General features: G+C 37.9%; 1 protein-coding gene and 1 pseudogene across 1 annotated transcript; one reads left to right on the forward strand and one right to left on the reverse strand.

Annotated features, from left to right (window-relative positions):
• Nucleotides 1-791: 791 nt before the first annotated feature.
• Nucleotides 792-8,951, forward strand: LOC128473823 (keratin, type II cytoskeletal cochleal-like; annotated as a pseudogene).
• Nucleotides 8,952-15,695: 6,744 nt separating this feature from the next.
• On the reverse strand, nt 15,696-22,295 carry LOC128474010 (keratin, type II cytoskeletal 7-like). Its single transcript, XM_053456250.1, has 9 exons — nt 21,852-22,295; nt 21,237-21,448; nt 19,849-19,909; nt 19,248-19,343; nt 18,847-19,011; nt 18,435-18,560; nt 17,058-17,278; nt 16,897-16,931; nt 15,696-16,784 (listed from the first exon to the last, which is right to left on the reverse strand). Exons 1-9 carry the CDS (start codon nt 22,278-22,280, stop codon nt 16,573-16,575), a joined length of 1,557 nt encoding a protein of 518 aa, XP_053312225.1. The 5' UTR covers nt 22,281-22,295; the 3' UTR covers nt 15,696-16,572.
• Nucleotides 22,296-24,661: the final 2,366 nt, after the last annotated feature.

The raw sequence follows: 24,661 nt of genomic DNA on the forward strand, positions 1-24,661 counted from the left end.
AATGACATTTTGTCTTATAAATGTGGTCATTTAGAGTGAATGTACACACTGTATTTGTTCTAGAATGTAGACACAGAAACCATTACCATCCCCTCAAGCAAGTCAACAAAATGTAAAGGTAAAATAAGAGGTTTTGTTTCAAGTCAGCATTTAACTTAAAATCCTTGCATTATGATCACTTGTTCTGCTGCCGCCTGGTGCTCACAAAGTGTAAGGCAGCAATAAATGAACAAGTGTATGCATTTCCAAATATTTGAAGTATTATAATGTAATAATTTATTCAGGACCTTCATATTCTACAACAATGTAGTGTCTAAACAGGATATAACATAACAATACGAACCTACAGAAAAATGTAATCGGGGCCATGCTCAGCAAGCTTACAGTCCTCAGCTTTACTATTTTGTTGTCATCTTTGTGTTTAAAGTGCCATCAGTTTCTGCAAACACAACATTAGTATCAAACTCTTCAAAAGCTAGGATTACATAAACATACTTAACATATTTTGAAGCATTGTTAATATTGGAGATATTTGAAATGCATACTACTGAAACAACATCTACTCTACAAAACAATCAACAACCATGTAAATATCCCAAAACCAAAAAACATTTCCGTGCGCTGTTTACCATAGCCAACAATTGTAAACAAGCAATGTTCCGTTGAGGTTTTTATGGGTTAATATTTTCAATGCTAATTGGTCCTTAAGTATTAACAAGTTAAAGATAAAATCCGATCAGAATGAATCCCTTGTTCACTTTACTCTTTTTTTGTTGGGAGAAATTAGGTAGATGGAGGCTGCTAACCCACCAAGATTTTTCTCAGGGATCAGTGAGTTATTAAGCTGCTTTTGAGTGATTGCCTGCTTGATGTGACTTACACAGTCAATAAGCTTTGTAAGTTAAACAAATGTTGTCAAGCAAGACTAATTAACTGGTGATGTTCTATCATTTTAGTAACAGCTGCACCAAGCTATGATACTGGGTTCCGCATCCAATGAGTATGTATTCATGACAAAGATGACAAAATAAAAATGTTAATAAAACGGGGTGCCAAATGCTTATAAGATTTACACTGAGTGTCAATGTTTTTTTATTCAGATGGAAACAATGTAATGTACAACAGATTTATTGTCTAAATCTAAAAAAAAAAAAAAAAAGTATTTTTTGTATTAAATAAAATGTATAAATATATTATTTATAAATAAATAAGGCACTGAGTAATTTATGCGCTGTCTTTTTCTTTTTGTATTTTTGATTCCTTTCAGTGTGATGTCAGCACAGACACTACCAGCTAAATTACCCCCAATGTTCTTTATTTTGGTGGTGATGTGTGCACTTTATTGCTGTTTATTTATAGCTTTAGAAAACATCTTAGCTGCCGTAAATACTAGTATTATTAAGAGTTGTACAATAATGTGCATAATGCAATATCTATATATCTACCTGTCCTTCTGCAGCTACATATCACATGCATGTAAATAAAAATCATTTACACAACATGCAAAAATGTGCAATATTTGCTTCTATTTCATAGAAGGAAACATGTTACAAAGAGGGCATAATCAAAAACTAGAGGGGCAGAGGCATATATTTAATGCAAGGAAGTTTTACTCTACCAAGAGGGTAGTACAGCAGATGTGGTAGAGGTTAATGCAGTGAGGGAATTTAAACATGCATGGGATAGGCATTTGGAATCTAAGACAAGATGGAGGACTGTTTAAAGTTTCAGTATTTATAGCAGGAAAAACTAGCAGACTAAATGTACTGAATGGTCCTTATCTGCTACAAAATTCTATGATTCTTTGATTTTTTTTCTGATATTTCACTGCAAGGAGTTTCCTTATGTTTTTGCCTGACAAGCTGAGCCATGAATCTAAATCAGCCCTCACTGGCTATCAGACCCAAACATACACAAAGCTTTCTGTGCAAATTTTACCCCTTAGTAGATCATGGGAACAGGAAAACTAAACTATGCCCCAGTGCTGGGCAACACCACACATTCTGTATAATTAAAAATCAGTAACAATTTAGACAGTAGAGGGAGGTGTAGTAAAGTTAGCTGGTTATATGGTGATGTTCTGTGTCCTTATGATTCTGTCCACAAGCGAAGTGGTCTAAGTCTATATCACTCCAATACTCTTCAACCAATAACCAACACAATAGCTAGATTGCAAGCTCTCTGGCCGGGCTCTCATCTTCTGATGTGTCTTTATGTATTAAGGTATACTTGTTATGTGTGTTAACTTTCCCATTTAAATTGTACATCGCTGCGTAATTTGTTGGCGCTTACTACATAAAAGATAATAATAATCACTCAAATTCCAAGGTGCTTCTGTAAATGGTCTTTCTCAACATCATTAGATCTAATGCTCTCAATCTAATTATTCTTAGGGACACCATTCTACCTATTTTATGTTTTTCAAAAAACACAAAGGAAGATGTACTTCTGTGATATCAGAAGACCAAGAAAGCAGACTTTTTGGACTTTTTTGTTTCATTTTTGGTCCATTAATTTTCAGACAGCAAATTTTGTTTCCTGCCCTTTCTGTTCGGACGGAATTCAGAGGGCTTTTTCCATTCGGAAACAAAATTCGTTGTTGCCCTCATTTACTCTCTCATGCTCTTTCACACTCTATCACACTCTCAATGTCTCCTTACTGTCTCCACCGGCCTCTTCCGCTTCTTTATCTCCTTTCTCACAGCTCCCCTTCTTTTCTTGCCTTTTCTTGTTCTTCTATCTTCTTTGTCTGGTTCCCCCCGTGTCTTCTTTCGCTGTCCACTTTTCCATGAACCTGGCCTCTCAGTGAACTTCCGCAAAAGGGCAGAGCCGCTGGACACAATCTGTCCCCTGATTGGATAAACTAAAATCACATGGATTTGAAGATCAGAAACAACTTAGGTTTACTTCAGGGAGATCAACTGATCTTATTGATTTTTTTGATCGAGTGACTAAACTTAGAAATCAAGGTGCTGCATAGACATTGCTTATCTAGATTTCAGTAAGGTTTTTGACTCTGTCCCACATAGAAGACATATCAATAAACTGCAATCTTTGAGCTTGCATCTCAAAACTGTTGAATGGATAAGGCAGTGGCCGAGTGACAGACAACAGACGGTATGTTGGGGATTTGTACTTGGACCCATCCGCTATAATATTTTTATTAGTGATATTGCAGAAGGTCTTGATGGTAAGGTATGCATTTTTGTTGATGATACAAAGATTTTAAATAGGGGTGATGTGCCTGGAGGGATCTGCCAAATGGCAAACGATTTCTGTAAACTAGAGAAATCTTCAGAGCTGTGGTAACTGACATTTAATGTGGATAAGTACAAGATAATGCATAGAATATTTTAAACAGTCCTAACCTTAACATCTGAGGAAAATAATTTAGGGATAATTATTTCTGAGGACTTAAAGGTAGGTAGACAATGCAACAGAGCAGCGGGACATGCTAGTGGAATGCTTGGTTGTATAGGGAGAGGTATTAGCAGTAGAAAGAGGGAAGTGCTCATGCCGTTGTACAGAGCACTTGTGAGACCTCACTTGGAGTATTGTGTACAGCGCTGGAGACCGGATCTCCAGAAGATATATATAATTTGGAGAGAGTTCAGAGAAGGGCTACTAAACTGGTTCATGGATGACAGGATAAAGCGTACCAGGAAAGCTTAAAGGATCTTAACATGCATAGCCTGGAAGAAAGACACCACAGGGTATGATAGAAGCATTAATTACATAAAGGGAATCAACACGATAAAGGAGGAGAGTATATTTGGAAGACGAAAAACTACACAACAAGATGAATAAATAAGTAAGGCAAAAGATTATCAGGAAATATTACTTTACTGCAATAGTAGTGGATGCATGGAATAGCATTCCAGCAAATGTGGTAAATGTTAGTACAGTGAAGGAGATTACCGTATTTGCTCGATTATAAGATGACCCTGATTATAAGACGACCCTCCAAAATCTGAATATTAATTTATGAAAAAAATAAAAGGCCTGAATGTAAACTATGTGAACAATTTTTTTTTTAATAAAAGCTATGATTGAGAAAAATATTTAGTTTTCATTTCCTTTTTTTTTTTCAACCTGCCCCCCAGTTATGCACATCTGCCCCCTGGCTTGCCACTCTGCCCCAGAAATGCCTTATACCCCTATATGCTATTGTGCCCCATGATATGCCTTTTAACCCTCTAAACGCCACTGTGCCCCATGATATGCCTTTTGACCCCCTATGTGCCACTCTGCCTCCAGAATTGCCTTATACCCTGATATGCCACTCTGGCATTTAGGGGGTTAAAAGGCATATTATGGGGCAGAGTGGCATATAGGGAGGTATAAGGCATTTCAGGAGGCAGAGTGGCGTATAGAGGGCTAAAAGGCATTTCTGGAGGCAGAGTGGCATTAAGGGAGTTAAAAGGCATTTCACAGAGCACTCTGCCTCCAGAAATGCCTTATGCCCCCCATTTAACACTCCCTCCCCCTCCCTCCTCCAAACTTACCGGAGCTTCTGAGTCCCCGGTGCGTAGTCCAGACAGCGTGTAGAGCTCTACGCGATTCGCTGTCAGAGATCACAGCCGGGGTGGGGTGGGGGAGAGACAGGAGGATCCAGGTCCCCTGCATCGCTGCAGGGGATCTGGATCTAAGTCTCATAGTCAGACCTAGTTAAGGTCTGATTATAAGACAACCCCGATTATAAGACGAGGGGTATTTTTTGAGCAAATACGGTAAGTATACATGGCATAGGCATAAGGCTATCCTAGATATAAGATAAGGTCAGCATAAGCAGAAATTGGGCAGGGTAAGGCCAAATGGTTCTTATCTGCCAGCACATTCTATGTTTCTTTGCGTTGTTTGTTTCTTTTGGGGTCCCTCCTCATTTTTGGACATTTGTACAAATAAACAAAATTGGCAATTTCCGTTAAAACTGAAATTCATACAAATCTGAATGCACAAGTCTACAAGAAAGGATGATTTCCCATTTTTGTTGCTAAAGTTTCAAGAAATAATCACAAAGAATTGTCACAAATATAAACCATTTCAGTCACATGTATTTTGTGTTATGACACTCTAGGATCTAACCATAAATTATAAATATTTTATAGTAACTGAATTATCTTGTTAACCACATATTCACATTCAGAAAAATGCTGGACGGGTGCCATTTATTACATTTAATGTGCTCACAACTTATTCTTAAAATAATGCAAATCTAGGCTTTTTTTCTTGTTTCTACAGTTTCAATAATAACATAAAATAAAACTTAAATTAACATTTCAAGAAGTAAACATTGCCAGCACACAATTATTACAGTTTTTTTCTAAGGTGTATGATGAGTTACATTTGAAAAAGATGAATAAGAGAGTGCACTGCCAACTACCAGAAGCTCATAAATATATAATAAAAGGGTCTCTCTGCTTTTTTTATTGACCAAGCCCACATTACCATCTGTATAAAGTTGTTAATCAACTCTTGATACCAACAGAGCTTTCTTTGGTCACTGCACGTTCCACGTCACAGAGAATTTATCTTCCTTAGATCCAAACATAACATTGTCTCATCAAACCATCCGCTCCATCTCCAAGTCTGGTCTTCAAAATTTTAGCTCTTCATCCGCTGTCCTGCCAAGGAATGTAGGTGGATACAGTGTGACCTCTGTTTCTTCCAGGAGAGGTCCAAGCGTCAGGAGTCAGCATAATTTTGGTAGCTGAAGTCTTTATACTGTAGGTCCCAGCACCATTTCAGTTGGTGGATTTTACCCTGCAAGGAGCTCATATGGGTTCAGTAGACTTGGCTCTGGATTTGGCATTGGCAGGGCAGGTTCTGGCATCAGTTATAGGTATGGTGGTGGATATAGTGTTGGAATTGGTGGTGGATTTTGTCCTGTTGGCATCAAACCTGTTACTATTAACCAAAGCCCTCTTACACCACTGAACTTGGAGATTGACCCAAATATCCAGAGAGTGAGAAAAGAGGAGAAGGAGCAGATCAAAACTCTTAACAACAAATTTGCTTCTTTCATCGACAAGGTAAAATATATTGAAAACATTGTTTGGAATAAAAAAATGCACTCTTAAAATCACACTAGTAATGCTTTGTTGTTTTTTTTTTTACAGGTTCGCTTTCTCGAACAGCAAAATAAAATGTTGGTGGAATATTTTACAGGAGCATATTGAACCCATATTTGAGGCATATTTACATAATCTAAGAAGGAATCTAGAAAACCTAGGAGGAGAGAGAATAAGACTAGAAGCAGAACTGAAGAACATGCAAGATTTAGTGGAGGATTTCAAAGCAAAGTAAGTAGTATTAAAAAAAGACACAAGTATCTTGAGAATGCTGAAAAAAATTTCACTCTCATTCTATGGTTGAAGGCCTAATTTACCGAATGAGCTCTAAGCTTTTTTTAAAAAAATAAAAGGTATGAAGATGAGATCAACAGGCTGCAGAAAATGAGTTTGTAGTTCTCAAAAAAGTAAGTACGTAAAAGTGATCATATGTCTATATATAAAATGTGTTTGCATTGACTATTATAAAGTAACAAAAAATAAAATCAATAAGAAAATTACAACATATTACATGATATATAGTAGTGTTATACTACTAACAGGATTCTAAGATTTTTTTTCTAATCAATGTTTAAATTAAGTAATACTTTTATTCTTGGTAACATCAATAACATATTTTGCTCAAACTCTTTTTTTTTTACAGTCACCAAAAAACCTTTATGCCTATTTATGTATTCTTAATTGGTGTTTTTACCCACATTTATTTAGAATGTATTTTAAGGGTCTTAAAATAATAACATAAAAATGTATTGCTTTAGGATGTGGATGCAGCATTTCTGAACAAAGTGGCGCTAGAGACAAAAGTGGCCTCACTAACAGATGAAATAAAGTTCATGCAGGCAATCTATTGCGAGGTAATGATTTCAGGACCGTTGTTAGTATGTTATTTTGTCTTGACTGGGATGGAATAAAACTTAGTGGAACATAAACAAGTCCTGGTCAATTGATATAAAGCATTCCAGAAATAAAAGCATGTATTTTTTAATAATTTTTAATAATGTCTCCGCTCACCTAGAGCGATATAAAGCTGCAAAGTAATATATTCAACCCATCTACATAAAATTGTCTAAAATAATAAGCAGTAGTTCCTGTGATTTACAGGAAACTGCCCAATTTATGGCTCAGATTAAAGGTGGTGGTGTCCATGGATAACAGCCGTGATCTGGATCTGGATAGTATCATTGCTGAGGTCAAAGCTCAATATGAGGATGTTGCTAAAAGGAGCAGAGCTGAAGCAGAGTCTTGGTATCAAATCAAGGTGAATTTACCACATTTCATAATCTAAAGATCTAACGTGTTTAAAGTTTGCACTACATTTTCAGGTTACATTGATCTGGAGGTAACTGAATTAGCCAAAATAAATGTCCACAGTGTATACTAAAAGCAAGGTCAAAATATTTCCAGTTTTATTTCTATTCCTTCTGATTTATCTTTACATTTATAATGTGTTTTTCGATTAAGTTTGAACAGCTTCGCATTACTGCAGGGAAACATGGGGACGATTTACGGAACACTAAGAATGAGATTGCAGGACACAACAGAATGATTAATAGAATAAAAGGGAGAAATTGACAATGTGAAAGCACAGGTACTATACAACCTTACCCATGTGAATTCATGTCTGCTGAATGTCATGTGACTTCTGTTGAGACTTATAAACAAGGGACCTTTTCAGAAAAGACTGAGTGTCATCAGTTAAGGACTGCAAAACATTGCCCACTTACTGCCAATAAAGGACAGTATACTTCTATACAGCCACAAATATACTTATTCTTTATGTTTCCTATATATGTTAACTGTTATCTTAAGATGGCTGCAAAATATTTTAATTTGGACTTTCCACCCAAAAGCGTGCCAAACTAGAAGCAGCTATTGCTGAAGCTGAGGATCGTGGTAAGCTTGCAGTTAATGATGCCAAGAACAAACTTTCCGAGCTGGAGAATGCCCTGCAGAAGGCCAAGCAGGACATGTCTCTCCAGGTACGAGAATACCAGGAGCTGATGAACGTGAAACTGGCTCTGGATATTGAGATCGCCACCTACAGGAAGCTGCTGGAAGGAGAAGAGAGCAGGTGTGTATAAAATCAATGCAGAAAGTCAATTCCAACGAGAATGCATAAAGCAAGTATATTTTTCTTGTTTCCACAACTACAAATATGTTTATCTATCCACAAATTCATTCCTTAGTTGCTACTGCAATCATTTGTTAATAGATATGTTCATATATGCATTGTTTTCTAATTATAAAGAAAACGGAAACATTTTTATGAGAAACTTACTGTCGAGCGTCTATTAACTCTTCTCTTAAAAGAGACATTTTTTGTTCCATATCCATATATGTTCGCACCCCAGTAGCTGATTCTGTTAAAAATAATTTAAACTTCTTTCAAAGCAAACCATACAGATCAAAGCAAAGTATTCTTCATTATTGGACAGAATGGAACTGTCATACCATGTTTATGTGAACTCTAACAATGACTTTTTCCTTTCTTAACAGGTTGATTGGTGATGGAGCTGGTTCAGTCAGCATTTGTAAGTAACACGCTGGAAACCCCCAGAGCCCTGTGTTCTATATGCCCCAGGCAGGTTGTTGACATAAGGCTTTCTTTTTGCAGCTGTGGTAAGCTCCAGCACTGGTGGTGTTTATGGAGGCGGAGGAGGATATGAAGGTGGCAGCGGGCTTTACCTTGAATCTGGATTCAGCACAGGGAGTGGAAGTAGATCTTTAAGTGGCAGTAGATATAGCACTGGAAGTGGTATGAGCTCCAGTGGAGAGTACGTCCCAGGTGGGGTTCATAGCATCCCCAGTGGATACGGAGGAGGCAGTGGTTCAAGTGTCAGCATTGTTTCAAAAACAACAGCTACAACTAAAAAGCTTTAGATGTTAAAATCTTTTAAAAAAAATGATACTTTTTTGTAATTTGTAATCCCATGTACTAATGGTCTCTTTAAAATACTTCAGAATCTATGTTAAATAATCCTTTGAGTTTCCAAGGCATACGCAGCAGTTGGGTACACAAAGAGTTATACTCCCAAACAGCTATTACCGTATTTGCTCGATTATAAGACGAGGTTTTTTTCAGAGCAAATGCTCTGAAAAATACCCCTCGTCTTATAATCGGGGTCGTCTTCTAATCAGACCTCAAATAGAGGTCTGATTAGGAGACTAAGATCCAGATCCCCCGCACCGCTGCAGGGGACCTGGATCCTCCTGTCGTCGCCCCCCCCACACACACACACTTACCGGTGCTTCCGGAGGTGAAGTTGGCAGCGGGGGTTTGTATGCGTCCGTCGCAAATACCTTCCCCGACTGTCAGAGATCATTGTTCCAGAGTTCCTGATCTCTGACAGCCGGGGAAGGTATTTGCGACGGACGCATACAAACCCCCGCTGCCAACTCCACCTCCTTCCGGCTGCCGCGGAATGAGACGTCAACCCGCTGCCCCGGCAATACACCAGGAAATTGGAAGCACCGGTAAGTAAGTAAGTGTGTGTGTGTGTGTGTGTGTGTGTGTGTGTGTGTGTGTGTAGGGCATTTCTGGAATGCCTTACACCCCTATATGCCACTCTGGCACTTAGGGGGTTAAAAGGCATATTATGGGGCAGAGTGGCATATAGGGAGGTATAAGGCATTTCAGGAGGCAGAGTGGCGTTAAGGGGGCATTTAATAGTGCACTCTGCCTCCTGAAATGCCTTATACCTCCCTATATGCCACTCTGCCCCATAATATGCCTTTTAACCCCCTAAATGCCAGAGTGGCATATAGGGGTATAAGGCATTTCTGGAGGCAGAGTGCTCTATATAATGCCTGTTAACTCCCTTAATGCCACTCTGCCTCCTGGAATGCCTTATACCTCCCTATATGCCACTCTGCCCCATAATATGCATTTTAACCCCCTAAATGCCAGAATGGGATATAGGGGTATAAGGCATTTCTGGAGGCAGAGTGGCACATAGGGGGTCAAAAGGCATACCATGGGGCACAGTGGCATATAGAGGGTTAAAAGGCATATCATGGGCCACAGTGAAAACTTTTTTCCTTTAGGGTCGTCTTATATTCAGGCTTTTTCTTTTTTTCCTAAGTTAATATTCAGATTTTGGGGGGTCGTCTTATAATCAGGGTCGTCTTATAATCGAGCAAATACGGTATGTTGTGTATACTAATTTGTCTGTCTAGTAGAGCACCCCTTCACGATCCCAGAAAATATTTACTGTGTATCCAATAAAGATCAGCTTTATGTAAAATGCAAATGGAAAATTTTAGGATGGATGTTAGAAGAAAAATATTTTTTTATTTTCTAAATGTGCCTTCTGCTTCTTAGTATCGAAATGCTTTTCTGTTGCAAAATATGCAAATAAAATAGCAATTAAATCAATGATATTGACATGTTTGTGTGCTCTAAATGTGCTAAGTTCAGTAACTCATTATGTACACTAGGTTACATTTTGTGTCTCACAAAATGGATGGTATCTGGCATCATATGATTTTATTATATTTTTGCTATTTGAATTCATGGCTTATTCTGATGTGGTGACTTTCAGTCCTCAGATAACTCAAAAATACTTAAAGTTTAAAGTATTACAAAACTGGCAAATAGCCTATTCCCTTCTTTTAAATCCTATAGAGAATTTTACTCTCTATAGGATAAAATAAACATTCTGGATGTATTGCTACAAAATCTATTGCATCTCACAAGGGGCGGGCTGGCACAGGGGGACAGTAGTCCCTAGGACCGGTCCAAACTTGTTTACAAAGGGTAGGTCCAGGTCTTATCAGCCCTTTGTAAACTATTTTGGACTGGCAGGAAACAGCAAGTGAGGTAAGGGTGTGATGGAGGGAATTAGGTTGGAGTGAGTGGGTGAGATTTAGGGTATATGAATATATTTATGCATAAGTGTGTGTGTTATGAATGTGTATCTATGAGCATGGTTATATATGTGTAAGTGTTTGTGTGTGGGCATGTATGTGTAATTGTGTGTGGGCAAGAATGTGTATGTGTAAGTGTATGAGAGCATGAATGTGTATGTGTAAGTGTGTATAAACATGAATGTGCATGTGTAACTGTGTGTGTGTTAGCATGAATGTGTATGTGTGTGCAAGGGGTGTGTGTTTTAGCATGAGTTTGTCTGTGTTGAGTATGACTAAGGGTATGTTAGTGTAAGTATCTGTTAGCTTGAGTGTGTAAGTTTGTGTAAGTGTGTATACATATGTCTACCAGTGCTTATGTGGGGGTGCAAGGGGCCAATTGGCTTTCCTTGACCCTCGGGCCAGAAAGTGCCAGCCCTCCCCTGCATCTAACCTAAATTGTTCATGTTGTTCATACGGCCTAGGTAACAATTACAACTGAATAGCAGATATAAAACTGCCACTCCTATGCAGCAATTTGTTTAATTGTTTCAAATAAAAATGTGGTTTTCAGGTTTAAATACACTTCTCTGACAGTAACATTTTACTCTCTATTTTTACCAAAGACATGCTACAGCTAACCTTTGTCATTGTGGTTACATGTGCACCGTGGCTTAAAGAAACAGTAAATTACAGTATAATGTAAATATGAAGCACACATATGTATGATTAAAATACCCCCAAGACAGGCCTAGCTCTTATGTATATCTGTGAACATAATATGAAATTAGAATGCATTAACATATAACTTTCAACCAGGAGAAGCATAAACAGGTCAAAAGTTTAAGAGTGATGGAATCTAACAAATCTCTTTTGCCTTGGTATTTATCCATGGGCCATTTGCAAATATACTATATAGAAGGCCTGGCGGAAGTGCCGGTAGCGAAGGTTGTCTGCGCGCATCGCGCATCCACCATCTGCCGGAGAGGAAAACACCCAGGGAGTCTGGGGTTGCATTGGTAAGTCTGGGGGGGGTGGCATATCTAGGGAGCAGAGTTGCATTTCTAGGGGCATAAAGCATATCTGGGGGGGCAAAGTGGCTTTTTTAGGGGGCATAAAGCATATATGGGGGCATAAAGCATTTCTGGGAGGCAGAGTGGCATATCAGGGGAGCAGTGGGGAATATCTATAAGTAAGGTACATTATAAATTAAGGGGGGGACCTTAAAATGGCTATTGGTTTTCCAAATTTGTGTTTGTATGTAACCTATGCTGACTAAGTGCATAATACATACCAAAAATGTTACATATTACATGTGTTCCTGTTCATTAGATAGAATTGTGTTTTACCATTTCACTAATGTGTATTTTTTCTTTTAAAATAATTTTTTCTTTCAAATAGAACCAAACTTTTAGGGTGCGACCTATAATCAGGTGCGGCCTATAATTTTACATGGAGGATATAAAAGAAGAAGCAAATAGTGCTGGCTAACTTGTGGGTAAACAATTCTTCCCGCAACTTTACCTGCACAGGCAGATACCACACTATTAGCATTTTCTCTGGGCTCATGACAGGTATGCTTTCCCTTTTATATGACTCAGCTTTACTAAGTAACCACAGGTTGGCTTGGAATAGAACATTGTATATCTATGTCTCTTAGGAATTAATCTTTGTCCACGAAGTTACAATAGAATCTCATGCCATGTGTACACAGTATTCAGCTAGAACTATAGCACAAAACCTAGGGTGGAAATGAACCTCTCCTAAACTGGAGAACTCTACATTTATTTAAAATGCCTTCTGAAGAAAGGACCTCTAAAACCTTAACTTATTGATGACTATTTGACCTGGTGATGACAAGGTGGCACTGGCACTTTAAGGCAGATAGCTGCCAATGACTTTAGTGTGGCTGCATGCTACATTTAAAGGTCACCCAGTGTGTGGCTGGGCATATCCAGCTGCAGTGGCAGATCGGATGAGCATGGAATGATGTTGGCCAGTGACCCACTGGGCATTTGCCCGGTGTGCCGGATGGCCAGTCCAGGCTTGACTTCAACATTAAAGCAGACTCACTGTATAGTAGTGTTACAACATGTTCCCTATTTTCAGTATATACCATCCAGTTGTTCTTAGAAGTATTAAGTATGTTTAAAGGGTGGTTAACAGGTTCAGCACAGTGTTCAGCAAAAAATCAGATGATTATTATGGTTATTCTAGAACTAGCACTAACTAGTTGTCTTAAAAACACACAAATACATACACAAAGACATAAAGAAAAAATATCAGAAATATTATAGTTAGTGAGTGATGTTGATGACTTCCATTACATTTTTGATCTGTCAAACAGAACAATTGACTTGATGATATTTGGTTAATCTTATAGAAGCTAAAGTCGAAGGCAGCCTGCGGCAATCGGATTAATTATCGGATTAATTTCATGTTCTGAAGTCTCCACCGTCTTCCTCACTTCACATTTACAAAAGCTGTATGTTTCTAATGGGGGTATATTGTTTATTTTAACCTGTAAGCACAAGTGCACAGATTTATTTAGTGTAAAATGTAAGATGTAAAATCTTATGCAGGGCAAAATATGCAGATTTAAACACATTATTTTCAGATAAGTGATACAAAAAAAAGAATTGTTATGTTACTGATTGTTGTTGACTCTTCAATGGAGTCAATGGAGCCCGGCTTTCTAATCACAATGTGATTAGCAAAAAAAAAAATAGTTAAAAAATACATGAATAATAAAATGGTAACATTTAAAAACAATTATGCAGTGATTAGGTAAAACATACAGTTCCAACAAAATGTTAAACAAATAACAAAATAAAAAGTTTAATTTTATGAGCAAGTGCCAAAAATCCTGGCATGGAAATAGTTAAAATACTAGCATTTCAAATACCCATGGGGTGTCTAGTTTTAAAAAATGTATGGTTTGACAGGGCAAATTGAATTGGTCATGTTCAAATAGGACATAGGCACAGACTGACCAGGTGTCAAAATAAAGGGAAAAAAGTGCGCTTCCGAACTGTGGCCTTTTAGGCCCCAAACAACCCAACAAACCCATGCATGGGTGTACTCAGGGGATGTTGCTGAACAAATATTGGGGTGTTGTTTGACAGTGACATATACCAAGGGCTGTAATGTCATACCTAAAGTACAATGTGTGGGGGGGGCACAAAAAATGGCCATAACAAAGGTTAGAGGTAGAAATATTGCATGTAAAGAGTTAAGATACCACCATTTGAAATACCTTGGGGTATCTAGTTTTTTAAAAGTATATAGTTTGTTATATATTATATAAAATAGTTTATAAATAGTTTCTGATTCATTGCCATTCCATTGTAAGATTTACAGTTTAACATGGTTTTAGGTGTACGAACAATTAAAATAATATTTTATTGTGCAAAATGAAGGCTCTTCTTTCATCATGACTTTTTTATGGTATATCAAGGTTGAGAATGTTGGATTGTCTGTGCTATTTCGACAATGGACTTTCAAATTTGCCAAGCACTGCCTTTCATTAATTATTTTCATATTGCTGAATAAATCCCTCCAAGGTTAGCAGGATACACATTTAATACCAACACACCCATTTTTTATTGCCTGCAAGGGAGTCTAGGGTCTGGATGCTGTCAGATTCTGCAACAGGGTTTTCTAACCTACCAAATACTACTTTTATTAGAGGACGTTCCTCCTCCTGTAGTTGGCTGAACATTATGGAAGCTGTAGTACAGATATTTGCAATGTAGCTTCAATTTTGCTAACACTTTTTTACATGGGTGTTTTTATACTAATTGTCTATTTAATTAAGAGACTCTCCAGTCATATGCACTCGAAATGCCCCTTGTAAATTCAGTGGGGGATTCTGTAGAATTCCTCCATATGCATTTGTCTTTTCCTTGCCCCTCACCTAATTTCAGTGCAGAAGAAAAGTTTGCCCAAACACATCTCTTGGCATTTTTTGGTGGATTAACATTTACGAAACAACCACCATAAGATAGAAAGACCTCCTACGAGGTCTCTTCGTCAGTACATTTAAAGAGTATAGGTGTCGTTGCCATGTTCTGTGCAGTTATGGAAGGCACCAGTTTTCCTAATATTGCTATTAATAGTAAAGTAAGTTTTGTTCATTTTGTAATTTTGATGTGAGAAAATATGCAACACTATGAAAGTTTGTCTGAAAATGTCAAAATGTATTGCACATTTTTAGAATGGTATGTGTTGGGCAAAAAATATTCGAAATCGATTTTTTCCACATCCGTGTAAATCTTCAGGATAGTTCTTTTTAAATAAAGGTTACTATAACCGGTAATCTGTAAATGCAAATCTTTAAACCCTGTGTGTGGTTGGTTAGCTTAATGAATTCTTTTTGATGAAGCACATTGGGTGGTTGCTGTGCCAGCACATATTGTGTGGGTATACACTAAAAGTTACAATTGTCCATTTCGTCTCTCTTTGTATACATTTGTATTCCAATGATCTTTTTTGCATTCATATTGGTCCTGCTGCTACTCATGAGTCAAGTATATTTATTTTCTGTCTTTTGAAATGTTTGTTTTGTTTACTAATGTATACTCCATATTCTGATGCTCAGTGGGCCTTGTTTTGTTTCTTCATTCATTACCGCATTGTCTTGATCTGGGATGATGTCAGATGAGCTATGTACTGCTCTTTTCTCTTGTTTTTGTCCATGACAAAAAAAAGTTGTTTCCTAAAATGTTCTCTTATTAAGTTGGTAAAAGTAACCTTTGAAAAACACAATAGCAACACATATTGGTTAAAGGAACTTTATTGAAGATGATTCATGCTTTCACAACGCACAATAAATCCCTTCTCACAAAGTCAGAACACTTCCACCAGTTAATACAGATGAGATATTACAGAGTGGAAACTACTATAAAGAGATAGCTTTCCTATAGTGGGTCCATTCTAGATTTGAGTTCAAACTTTAGTTAAAAAAGCATCAGTAACATTTTCACACAATATTCCGCTGCCTGGCAGAATCTTCAGTAACAGAGACTTTGAGATCTTTTGTGGTGAGTAACATTAGCACCATATATCTCTATGTCGAAATATACACATTTTAAAAGTCACTCTGCAAAAATTAAAAAATAATCTGGTCACAAATACTGCTAAACTTTACTTCTCATTTTAAAATCTGAACAGAATGTCTGTTCGATTTTTGTAACCAAAATTAAAGTTTTTTTTATTTTTTTTTATTTTTTATTTGTTTTAAATGTTTCTCAGGCTAATGTGTGAAAATGGGCACCAAGCTTCATGGTAAAATGACCAATTAGTTCCAAGACCATTGGCAACAAGCCGAAGGAAAAGGTGTACTTATAGGGCAGTGGGGAGGAGAAAAACTGTAAAGACAGACAATAAAAGAAAAGAAAGACACTGCTTTCAGACAACCTCAGCAACTACCAAAACCTCACAACCATAATGGAAATGCATTAGATTCCCCAACAGAGGAGGATTTCATGAACTGTTCTTCCACTATTGTGGAATAAGAAGGATCATTTTAATGAACCTATGATCTCAGTGGAGAATCTGCACCCTGTAGAATCTTTAAAGTTGAATCAATGTTTTCTTTGCTGTGAGGTATGGTTAGACACTGATGCTGTCATTAAACATGTGATATAATTATTCCTTAGTGTCTCAGACTGCTCCTGCTGGATGATGTGGTTGACACGGAGTAGGCCTTCACAGAAGATGAGCCACCACTGCCGAATTTGGCAGAGCTGTTTCCGAACCCAGATCCACTGCCAAAGCTCAGAGAGCTTCCACCTCCATAACCACTGGATACATTGCCGTATCCACCATATCCACCTCCACTAACTGCGGAGCTAGTATTCACCATAGCTGCAGAGGAGAAAAGGAGGATGTTAGTCTTGCTCTATTTACCAGCAGACATAACCATAGCATCAATTAACTGGCAAATAGTCAATTAATTGACTATTTGAAAGATACTTACATACAGTGACGGCCCCAACACCTTCACCAGACAGCCTGAAGTAAGAAAAACAGGAAAAATGGATGTAAATAGTGAAACTTAACTCTTTCTACTGAACATTATAAAATAAACCATTAAACATGTTCTGAACATAATTCAACAGCTATGTTAGTTTCAAATACCTGCTCTCCTCTCCTTCCAGCAGTTTCCTGTAGGTGGCGATCTCAATATCAAGAGCCAGTTTCACATTCATCAGTTCCTGGTATTCTCTCAGTTGGCGAGCCATGTCCTGCTTGGCCTTCTGTAGGGCAGCTTCGAGTTCAGCCAGTTTTTCCCGAGCATCCTTAAGTGCCAATTCACCGCGCTCCTCTGCCTCGGCAATCTGTGCCTCCAGTTTGGCACGCTATAAAATATAAAGGAAAATAATGGTTTGCTAAAATAATTCAAATCTATTGGTTTATGTAAAGTAAATGACATATATAAAAGTTTGGGTTGTTCCTTAAAAGGCTTTTATTATTTTGATGCCTTTATACTATAGATAAAAAACCCACACCACGCTACTTAGTGAAGACATCTCTCAGTATAGGTATGGATCATACCAACTAGTGATCAACAGGGGTGTAAAGGATAAGCTCCGCATTAAGCCACAGGTGTGTCCGGATAGACAATACAGCCAGGATATTGGATTTTGATACATGCTTTTTATGAAATTTCTATGCAGTCCTTTTTGGTGACGGTGTGGTTTACAAGATTAAAACAATTAATGTTTTTTTAAGTGGCTTTTTGGAAAAAATGTGAAACAAAATGACATATCACTCTATGTAAGGCTGTGGCCAAAAGTACATATTATTTTTAGCTACATTAAAATTAATGGATTTGTATTGTTTACACCTCAATTAGCATTTTGCAAATTCAGTTTGTGGTGGAATAAGTATCATCAGTATTATTACTTAGCAGTCATTGTTGTTGTGCACGGCAGGTGGGAAAGACAGATGTGATATGCTTTATTTAAATGGCTCCAAGATTTTATCACCTGCATTATTTAGTAGCTGCAGTTGATCATACAATGAGTCGCTCTTCCCCACCCTGCCCTCAAACCAAAGTTTTCAAAAGACAGTCAATGGTAACTAATCCCTGAGTTAGCTGCTTGCTTTTTATTCCTTCTGGGCAACATAAACATTTGTGTAATCGCACCTGCTGCAAACTATTACGGTAATTGGAGAAGCAACATACTGCATAAAACACCACAGTATTTTAGCGTATTAATTTTTTTGTGGTTCACATGCTGTAAATAGACACATTTGTGTTTTATTTTTTCAAGTTAAGAGTCAGATGTATCAATATTATAAGGGGTGTGCTCAGGTAAAAATGGACAAGGATGAATATAATATCAAAATTCATTCCACTGATATATCACTTTACTAATTAAATATGAAAACTAGGGGATGAAAACAATACGTGTTTCTTCTGGCATTCTTGTCAGAGTCTAGAATGTTTTTTGAGCCAATGCACTGATATTCAGATTAACTAACATGCAGGATAGGCATCAAACATATTACCTGGGCTTTACAGTTCTCAATTTCAGCCTGCAGTCTCTGAATAGCGCGGTTCAGCTCGGAAATCTCAGCCTTGGTGTTACGCAGATCATCACCATGTTGTCCAGCTGTGGCCTTCAATTCCTGGAACTGTATGAGAAAGCCAATGTATTATAACATTGATCAACCATCTTATTCATTCAACCATCACCATCATTCATTCACAAAACAATCTAGTACAGGCCTGTGCAACTGGAGACTCAATACTTATGTTTAAAGGCCAAATGTATATTTATGTCCTCTAGTATGTTGGAGAACCTATTGAGTTAGCATGCCTCATTCAAAGGTTGTACAGTACTGGTCTAGGATGTAATTTCAAAAGGTTGAGGTTTATGTAGATTTAAGAAAATATCTTTACCTAGTATTCCAGCCTTACCTTATTTTGGTACGCTGCTTCAGCCTCAGCACGGCTCTTGGCAGCAATTTCTTCATACTGGGCCTTGACTTCAGCAATGATGCTGTCCAAGTCCAAAGCACGGTTGTTATCCATGGAGAGGACCACAGAAGTGTCTTGGATCTGTGCCTGCATGTTACGCAGCTCCTGCAGAAAAAAAAAGATCCCAGAATTTAGTTATTGCAACCTGCACAATACTAATACTATGGCAAAATTATATTTTTATGTTTGGAAAAATAGACGTCCATGTGATTGAAACTATTTATTTATTTTAACAAGGATGTTTTCACTGCCGCCAACATATTCCAAGGTTTGAGGCTCTAGTGCAGCAATGGAGTCTAGAATGGTTACAACCACAGTCGTTACAGTCAATTGTTACTTACTTCTTCATAGAGAGCTCTCAGGAAGTTGATTTCATCTGTTAGAGCATCAACTTTAGCCTCCAGCTCTACCTTGTTCATGTAGGCAGAATCAACATCCTGAAAAAAAGCAGAGGAACGGTTCATACATATTGGACTGCGTTGTTAATAAAAGTATCGTTAAGTGTTTAGTAGATAACAATGGTTTCACTATTTCATCCAGTATTATGTTTTTTTGCCAAAGTTTATACAGTGTATCACGCTCAAACACATCCTAAGGTTTTTAAGGACTGGGGAGTGGTGAGATTCTATTTTTATTGTGTTTTTGAGGTCATCAAAGAAAAAAAAGGTAGTTACCATTAAAGGGACACTTCAGTCCATAATTGCATATCTTTTTAATGCACATTGGAGTAAATTTTGCATGGTCTCCAGTGCATTTAACCCATGCAAAGCCATTCATTTGTTTCATTTTGTTATAAAACGCCTGTGGCAGAAAGCATTGGAGCGTCGGCTCTGGATTGTTCATTTAAGACCGTTGACCTTTTGTATACGTATATTTCTAACAATTAGTCTAAATCATTTTGGTGTTATTTTATTGGTTTCCTGATTTTTTTTGGATGCTCACCTTCTTCAGAACAACAAATTCATTCTCAGCGGAAGTGCGTCTGTTAATTTCATCCTCATACCTGCAGGGAAGGAGAGAAGGATGAGGATTGTGAGTGTACTTTGGCAGGAAGGATCCTTAATGCAAAACAAAACCCAACTGTGGAGTCTATCTGTTCATTGTACCATAATCTTCTCAGGAAGTACAGCAGCCGAGTGCCTCCCCCTTCACCCACTTCTCTTGAAATACTGTATATGATTGGCTGTAATGTAATCCTAAAATGTTCAATGCAAGACTGGCCAACCAAAGCAGAATGTATCTTTAGTTACCTTTAATTAACATAAACTGGTCTAAAGTAGTAGACAGAACAGGCAATACAATCAAAGTGTACAATATGTGTGGCACGGGTTTATTTTCTATGGAAATAGTGCATGTGATTCAAAAATAAGGAGAACAGATCTTAAAACCAAAGCTGCAATTCTAGATATTACATTTTGTACAGAGTGGATTAGAGTCATAATCCTAAATCTTGTAAAAGTAAAAGTATATCTTTTGTCATGTGTCACAATGGGTTCTGAAACTGTGTAAAAAAGTGCATGGTCGTAGCCAAACAATATGTAGGTGGTTTGTAATTGAAATAAGTATGGTCTGATGGTGTATTTGCATGATCAGACTCTAATATTTATATGGACAAAAATTTACATTGGATGCAATATGGCTTATTGTAAAAAAAGAACATAGAACACATAAACACGTGTGTACATACATACATATTTATATATAGTATAGAGTTTCTATACAATAATTTGGTGGGGCGTGAGTATGGCAAAGAGACAGTGGCAATTTTGCTCTACTGATCTTTACAATATGTCCCTGATAACCCTTTGTTCCTACTGTGCTGGACTTGTCTGTCTGATATAGATCACCTGCTATTGACTTACCTGTATGGGACACACCCAAAGTTTATCTACATTGTTTGCCTTAGTCTCTGTCAATTTGGCCAGCGCTGGAGGCTTTTGCATACCTCCCCCTCACCTTGTATTTCCACCTTTCCCCTGTCCCTTGAGGGTGTGGCAGTAAGTCTCTCTTAGGAATTTTTGTAAAAGCTTTCACATGTATTAAATATCAACTAGGTGACGAAAAAATTACACCCACCTTTTCATTTTTCTAGTGGTGAATTAAACTGCTTAAGGGATCTTGGTGCTGATGTGATTAACAGGTTATACTCATTGATGGTTACTTTTTTGAACAATAGTTAATACTGTGTAAGGTGGTGAACAAGGCTGTTGCACTCTAAAGGTTCAACACTTCTGATGTGCATAGATTTTAGGGTTTTTTTTTGCAGGGAACCATTAGATAACATGACCCCTATATTTTTTTCCTCTTTTCTGGACTTGTGAGCCACTTACTTATTCTTGAAGTCCTCAACCAGATCCTGCATGTTTCTCAGCTCTCCCTCCAGTCTGCCTTTATCGTTGACCAGGCTGTCCAGCTGCCTCCTCAGGTTGTTGATATAAGCTTCGAACATAGGGCCAATGTTACTGCTTTTGGCGGATTTCTGATTTTGCAGGAGTTCCCATTTGGTCTCAAGTACCTTGTTTTGCTGTTCCAGGAACCTGACCTATAACCAAGGCAAAGCTGTCAATATGTATTTTCATAGCCTTTTTTGCCTCTGGAATGTCTTTGCACCCATTGGACACTTTAAATACCATTCATAGCATTTTATGTACAATTCTTTCATTTAATAGTATTAAATGTTAGACATACGCTAATTTAACCTCTTAATGACAAAGCCTATACATGTACGGGCTCAAAATGCACAGTTTTCAATTGGTTTAGGGACCGCCCATTGTCCTTAAGGGTAATTACATTGTGCATAAGCCTTATAAGTCCTTATAAGCCATACATTATGATTAGTTATCTTTGCATCTAAAGTGAGAAGGGTGCAATTTAACCCCAGTATGCAGAAGTACCTTTATAGCAAGCTAAATAACAGAAGCAATCTTTAGCCACATTTTACTCACCTTGTCAATGAATGAGGCAAATTTGTTGTTCAGGGTCTTGATCTGTTCTTTCTCCCCCTTCCTGACCTCCTGGATTTGGTGGTCAAATTCCAGATTAAGGGGTGCCAACAGGCTCTGGTTGACAGTGACCTCTTGAATTCCAGGGCCAGATACATTGCCACCTCCGAATCCAGACCCAGAGCCGTATGCACCACCACCAAAGCCAATGCCACCACCAAAGCCTGACCTGCTGCTAGATAACCCAACACTTGTGCTCTTTCTCACTGAACCCAGGTTTGACAGACTAGAACTGCTGAATCCCCCTGCCCTTCCAAATCCAGCTCCACTTCCGCTGGAAGAAAAGGTCTTGCTGATCCGGACAGAGTTAATACTCTGTTGTGGGATGGCAGAGCGAGTGCTGAAGCTTTGGCTGAATCTTTGGCTGGACATGGTGCCAAGAGCAAGAGATGAGAGACAGAGAAGTTGGTGCTGTTACACTGCAGGAAGGTTCCAGTGGCAATAAGCTGGAGTCTACCTCCCCTTTATATGAGATGAAAACTGGGCTCTGACTGGGGGCAGTGGCAGAGGGATCAGCTTACTTCTTGTCACAGCTGGGTGTGTCTGGCTGCCATCCATATACAGTTACCTGGCTGTAGCTAAATGCCGACTTGATCCCACCTCCCAAAAGAAGGCATTCCCCGCCTAGTGCACCTTTACTGACCACTGTATGTCTTTGGCAGATAATCAGCACAGTCATGTTAACTACTTCACAGTACTCTTTAAGCAGCCTGTTCATTTACACATTCATGCTGTAATGTGATCATTCTGTTTAACAAGACCTTAAGAGGCTATTTTAAAGTGCTAAATATGCAAAAGGTCCATGGCTTACAGAGGCACCTGCATTTAAAAAAAAAAATCTAGTTATTTTGTTACTATGCTATTTTATTATAGAGCAGTGAGACAGTTAAGCAACGGTGATTTACACATCAAAGAACAAACTGTATCCCAGTCATGACTCACTCACAGATATCGCTTAAAAGAATTTACAGCTAGGAGATTAAAAATGGAGTTTTGTTTCCCTGTTTAAAAATCAAAGTTCAAATGGATTATGCATACTGTGTATATATACGTACAAAAAAAATGCACACAGGCAGCCATACCATTTTAGTTTATTCATTACAGTGTCCAAAAGCATGTTCACTAAGGATTTTGTTTGCATGGAAACCCATAGCAATAAAAAATATATAAAAACTGATTTTTGTTTTTGGGACAGGGAGAGGAATGAATGGAGAGAGGGGGGTCTGCAAGAATAACAGTAGGAATGATTATTGGAAATTGACCAGTTTTACAACTGACCATGAAATGTTGGGGTGGGAAATCAGTGGAATGTAGCGTAAGCATGGGCCAGTAGGGTGTGTGCGTGATCAGAGAGACCTTTCTGAAAATGAGTGACCACAATTATAATGTGTTTTTGTTCGGCAATGTGTGGTCCGAGAGGCATGTTTCTTTTGGACAGCACGCAATTAAAATCTAAATTCTTGTGCAGGGGCTCACATTAAACATTTCTGTTTGTTTAGCAGTATGACTCATTTTCCTGCTGTATGCAGGCACACATTTTTGTTGTCTGGTGCCATAGATAACATTATGTTCTTACCATGAGTTTTGAATGCAGTCAGTACATGAGTGCAGGCAACGCGAATTAATATTTATGTTTTCATTACTAAAGTATGATTAAAGTATATTATTTTGTTTTTTTGGAGGGTTAGCATTTTTGTAAACATCAACATTTTTTTAATATGAAAAAAAGTGAAGGCACTTAAAAGGTAGAATGATTTTGGGACAGGTATGGGGACTTGAATATCCAAATGCAAATTTTAAAGAGAAAAAAAAAAACTTTATATGGGTACATAGACTACAGAGGAATATGGTTCCTGCCACCAATAGGGCTATACCTATACCCTGAAAAACTTGTACCCATTCATTTCTTGTTACACTACTACAACAGGAGTAACAGGTTAGGGACATATAGGCTGCAGGAATTTGAAACCCCCTGAGCAAATTGAAAAAAAGACTGCTCTAAGTATTGTAGACTGCTTTTAATGTGGAAGAATACTTTGGGTGTGTGAGAAGAGGAGGGGGAGGTATATGGGTTTCTAAGGGCTTCTCTTTTGTGTAAAGTTCATGCTTTGCCTGGAGTAGAATACCAAGACAATTTAGTTACAGGTGTGATAATTTCCATACTGATCACCAGTAAACATTTTAGTGTGCTACATAAATGTATATATAATAATTTAAACATTATCTTCTAGGAATAATTGCAGCCACTAATAATATGGTTTACTATATAAAAAAATCCTTATAAGAAATATTATTATGATCACTTTTAATTCGTTTTTTTTTATCATTTGGATATAAAACTTGAAACATACCACCTTTGCTGAAAGGCTATACCTGACATACACCGTTCAGCTATGACATTAAGACCACTGACAGGTGATGTGAATAACACTGAGAATCTTGTTATTGTGGCACCTGTCAGTGGGTGGGATATATAAGGGAGCAAGTGAATATTTCGTCTTCACAGTTGATGTATTAGAAGCAGGAAAAATGACTTTTTGCTCAAAAGTTGTCCAAGGAAGAAAAAACGCTGAACTGGCGATAGGGCGGCCAAGGCTCGTTGATGCACATGGAGGGGCGAAGGCTGTACCCTGTGTACTCAAATCCAACAGACAAGCTACTGTAGCTCAAATTGCTGAAAAAGGTAATGCTGGTTCTGATAGAAAGGTGTCAGAACACACAGTTCATCGCAATTTGTCGCGTATGGTGCTGCG

This window comes from Spea bombifrons, chromosome 2 (assembly GCF_027358695.1).
Source record: "Spea bombifrons isolate aSpeBom1 chromosome 2, aSpeBom1.2.pri, whole genome shotgun sequence".
Lineage (NCBI taxonomy): Eukaryota > Metazoa > Chordata > Amphibia > Anura > Pelobatidae > Spea > Spea bombifrons.